The sequence below is a fragment of the Atta cephalotes genome (genome assembly GCF_000143395.1).
Source record: "Atta cephalotes unplaced genomic scaffold scaffold00004, whole genome shotgun sequence".
In the NCBI taxonomy this organism is placed as follows: Eukaryota; Metazoa; Arthropoda; class Insecta; order Hymenoptera; family Formicidae; genus Atta; species Atta cephalotes.
Genome location: NW_012130068.1, coordinates 5014844 through 5020042, shown reverse-complemented (window position 1 = coordinate 5020042; position 5199 = coordinate 5014844). Strand labels below are relative to the sequence as shown.

General features: G+C 27.9%; 1 protein-coding gene and 1 pseudogene across 1 annotated transcript; one reads left to right on the top strand and one right to left on the bottom strand.

Annotated features, from left to right (window-relative positions):
• Positions 1-558: 558 nt before the first annotated feature.
• On the bottom strand, positions 559-2769 carry LOC105625954 (transmembrane protein 147). The gene is made up of 4 exons (XM_012207264.1): positions 2503-2769; positions 2296-2434; positions 1016-1237; positions 559-933 (listed from the first exon to the last, which is right to left on the bottom strand). Exons 1-4 carry the CDS (start codon positions 2577-2579, stop codon positions 682-684), a joined length of 690 nt encoding a protein of 229 aa, XP_012062654.1. The 5' UTR covers positions 2580-2769; the 3' UTR covers positions 559-681.
• A 1207-nt stretch (positions 2770-3976) lies between these two features.
• Positions 3977-5199, top strand: part of LOC105625953 — a 38886-nt pseudogene continuing 37663 nt past the window's right edge.

The following is a 5199-nucleotide window of genomic DNA, read 5'->3' as shown; positions in this document are numbered from 1 at the left end:
ACTAACGTCCATTAACTGCAATAAAGTCTCTAGAATAAAAGCTAAAATGAGAGATCGCATTCGGCCATTATTCAAAAGAATATTCATAAAACGAAGATATAAATCAAAGTAATGGATCTATCATAAGAAAAAATTATAAGTGTTTTATTAATAAAATTTAAAGAATTCAAAAATAATCATTCTATATTTTAAATTTATTTATATCTTTTATTTAAAAATTGAATAAAAATATTCATACTGTATATTCTGAATTAAGAAAATCAGTGTCCAGTGAGATGACCAAAAGTCATGCAACATGCATTAATGCAAAAGTATTTTTCATAGTATTATTATATCTAGAAAAATCTATATATTTTTTTGGTATTCCTATTCTCTTAAAAAAATTTTTTATTTAAGAAAAATATAATATCAATTTAAAAAATCTTTTCTTTTCTCCCATATAATATACTACACAGGTTATTGTTCACAAGATTATTGCTGAATATAATATTTGATGTAGAGTACTTTCAAATTATGAAATTTAGAATATAAAATTATAAAGATAAAAAAGTATAATGCAAATGCAACAACAGCAGCATTTATTATGTAATGTACAATTATGGTATTATTAAAAAATAGGACACGATTAATGCAATCGTACAATCGTTACAATAAATATGTACATAAATTCATATATGAATTTCAGAAAATTCCAATTGAATGCGCAAGACCTGCGTAAATATGCAACGTTGTTGCACCGATGAAAAAGGTAGTGATCGCCTTAATAATAAGTGTTGACCATGGTCCAGCTAATAAAAGAGATGAAAGAAAGTCTAGCATGAGTGGCCTATATATTGTAAGTACAAGCATACCAACTACAATAGGAACTAAACCACGCCGTAAATCATGTCTAGACCATAACCAAACCAATGTTGCGGTCGTTATGTGTTGCACCTGTTAGAAATAAATCACAAATCTAAGTTTCCTTGCATGTATGTTAATTTCTCATCATGAAGTATAAATTATAAATTTTTACCAAATTGATATTTGATTCAAGACTCTTTTGAATGTATTTCCAATCAAACTCAGCGCCACGCGCTCCAACCCAGAGCAATAAAAATCTTGTAAGCAGTACTTCAGCTCCTGCCCATCCTATACCAGCAGTTAATACTTTGGCATGCCCTTTGCCAGGTATACTATTTAGTACCAATAAAATTCCTACTAAGTCTGCCAGATCAATAGACGACTTTAAAAATTCCTAAAATGTATTTTTTATTTATAAAAGGATGCAAAGCTTTTTATGAAAGCAAGAATAAATTAGGGATGTTTTTTACTTAGATAATATAAAATAAATGACAGAATGATCATATGCAAAGCTGGACAAAGCTGTTAGTCTGCTTGCCGAGTGATTGATTGTATTTATAAATACCCAGTCAACCAAGTCTGTTAAAAACAAATTTTATTAAATATTTGGTATAAATATTGTTGACAAAAAGACACCGAATTTACTGATACAAATTCTGTTATATATCAGCAATTTGGTGATAAATATACATAAAATCTATTAATATAATCTGTGTAAATAAATTCATATTTTACTAGCAAAGTTTGCATTCAAATATCATACTTTGAAAGAGCTGGTGAATCTCTCCAGGAGACTAGCTAACTTGTCTTCTTGTATAGAATTTTTAGATGTTTTCTTATAAGAAGTATATCCATCTCATGGCAAATATAATGAAACTTAAATAAAAATGATAGATCTTGTTTTTTACTGTCAATTTGCTATTAAATTATGTCAGCAGATTTTGTTATATATGTGTTAACATTTTGTCGACATCATCTGATAAATCATATTTTGTTCCATTTTTTCCTTCTTGATAACAAAATTTGTAGCAAGATTTTGCAAGACTTGTTTTTGAAAAACTTTACTACCGGATATAGATGTTTCCAATCTTCTACAGGGTAGTTACAGAGAAGTAAAATTGAAAGACATCAAGACATGAGTATGCAAAATACATTTGATAAATTTCCAGAAAACTTAAAAAAAAATTACAGACGATGCAATACCTGCATCGACACAAAACATGTCTGTTCCAGTCAAGTTGTCAGATTGCTAATTTGCTGGTTATGATGATATAGTACAGGAACTGATGTTAACTTGATGACAAATTTATTATCAATTTATTCATTAAAGATAAGAACCAATCACGTTTAATTGCTTGGCAGGCTAGTTGCTTTGTCAGTTTGAACACACTAAATTTTAATAATTATTGTTTAATTGTAAAAAATTGAAAATATCTTTTAATAATTATATACTCCAAAGATATCAAAGCCCTCTTCTCCCACGTTGTCAGCGGTTGGAAAAAATGTTGCAAGTGCTAGCATTTTTACGAGCTGCGTGAATATGTAAATACCACCGGCTTGATTGCATTTCCAGAAGGCACCGTACTCCGACCTGGAAATATTTTCCTTTACTATATGTCCATTTAAAAATTAGGTTAGAAACGAAAATATAATACTTACAAGCCAGAATATTTGTAAGTTAAATAGTATGGTACGTATACCAATGCCAAACAATTTCCGAAGTGATATAGCGTCATTTTTTAGTGATATTTATTCAATTTGTGATATCTAAGAAATGAACAAGTTATAATAAAATTACAAACATTGTGACACACTACTATTACTTTACTATATGGCTACTCTTTCATTTTTTTATAATTCTTTGTAGTGGCACTATATTATACTTTCTGCACTTATAATGAAATAGGATATATAATTAGGCATCAGAAAGAAAAAGAGAAAAGATGGAAAATATAAAATTCGAATAACAAGGAAATCTTGTGTCGTAAACTGTGGTGAACTCATGAAACTCGATCATATTTCTGACTAATGCTCTGTGGATAAAGAATGTTTCTACTTGAAACAGTTGAAACTTTAATCCCAACCTAACCTAACCACTGTGAGATTGGTTTAATAAAAATCTTGTTGTTTAATTCGATGAACAAAATTTTTAACAAAAAGAAATATAAATAATATTTAAGATTAAATGTAAAAACATTATTTTTTTCACTTTCATCAAGCATTTCCTAATAAAAAAAGGAAATAATCAAATTTATTAGGTTATATAGAAAGTAGAAAAATATTTTTTATTGATTTTGCGATTACCTATCATATTTAAACATCATTTAATATGATTTATCACGTGTTATATTGTTATAACAAATACTGTCAAAATAAATTATATTTCTTGTAATTGAAGAATGAGTTTTAACAATTTAAAGATTTGAATACAAAAGTGTCAATAGTTCGTGATTATAAAAAAAAAATAAGTAAAAAAGTAGCATACCTTCTGACTGCTATTATTCAATTTACCATTTGGTCCTTTGATAAAAGATCTTCCTAATGCCATATTACACAGTTCCCCTCTTTTATATTTTAACCCCTTTGAAAGGGGTACAGCAACCCCTTTCTCCATAAAAAGGGGTAGCTGCTAAAAAAAGGGTGCTGCAGCAGCAAAAGTACTGACTGCGTTCCTTCAACAATTTGTGACTTGTGTGCATTAAAATATTCATGTTTTTCATTTAATTAAGTATTGTAAGCATAGTATATAGGTGTCTTTATATAATTTAAGCTAAGGTACACCAATAACACAAGTAAGTTAGATACTAATAAAACATCTATCATCTTTACTGCATAAATATTAAATTGGTCAATTTTTCTTCTGTTTTCTGTCTGTATTGATAGGATACGATACATGGGACTTCGACTGTTCTATCCGAGCATGCTCGGTATCCCAGAGACTGCTGCTCGCTGTCCCTCTCCAACGTTTCTTACAGAAGAGAAACTCCTGGGGGTTGGTTGGGAGCCGCTTGTGATTGGGCAGAATAGTATTGGATCTACCCCGCAGACTACTCTGCATGGAAAGGGTAGCTCAGTTCGTCACAGGCTGTTGTTAAATCTACTTCGCAGTGTGCCTGGTATCACTATTGTCAGGATGCCAGGATTATGTGAATCAGTGGTAGCTTTGAAAGTGTGTAATAATTTCAAGTGTACGTATTATATATCAAGAACTGTTGTTGAAACTTTGTACTTGTAGAAAATTTGGATTGCTTTTATAAAAAAACAGTATTTAATTCTATTTTATTTTTTGTACACTTATATATATGTATTATATGCTTTATATGTTCATATATTTAGAAATTACTTTTAGTTTTTTAAAAATAGATCATAATTTTCTATAATATTTACATTTAAATATGATTAATCTTTAGCTGCAGAAATAAATACATGTGTAACTTGTGAGATACATATTTTGTATTTTTCAGTACACTTCTTTTATAAACGTTCTGATATGTTTTAAAATAATCTTGGATACATAATTTGACAGATATTAAATGTTATCTTCATAATGTTCAATTAACTTTTTAAAATTGCATTATTAAAGTTATTGCTTACTGAAAGATTGTTGAAATCACACAATGAAATATTGAAATACTAGTGAGAAAAATTTCTATCCCTCTCAATCCTTTCAACCCTTCCCCCTTTTTATGCCTTGAATGAAAAAAATAATCACCCCTTTTGTGATCAATTCCAAAAAATGTGTACTAGAGCGTTGTATATTATTTATAAAGAAAAATGTTATGGAGAGATTGTCAAAAAAGTTAAAGATAAAACAATAATTTTGTACAAATAATTCTTTATAAGAATTATTGAAGAAACAGTAAACAATAAATTCGTAATATCTACATAATTTACATGTAACGTAATGAAATATTTTTTTTGTTATATAAATATTTTTGTAATAAATATAAATTAAAGAGAGATATAATATTACAATATTTTAAATTTACATCTTTTTATGTTTATTGGGAGAAATGAGAAATGGGTGGAGCTTACACCCTTGCTTTTCATACAAGCTTCAGGAAAAAGGGTAGTCAGTTTTATGGTGGAATTCAAGGGTGAAAGAACGTGTGTAAGGTAAAAGAAATGTGATTGGTTTTTCAATTTTCAAGTAGAAATTTTTCGATGTTTTTTAGTAAGTTTATGATGTAAACATATATATAATTTTCATTATTTTGTTTTAATTGATTTTATAGAATATACATTATATAAACTATAAATCTTCGGAAAAAATATAATATATTATCTATTTTTATATTACTCTATGAGGTATATATATATATATATATATATATNTNATANATNATANAGTATNAT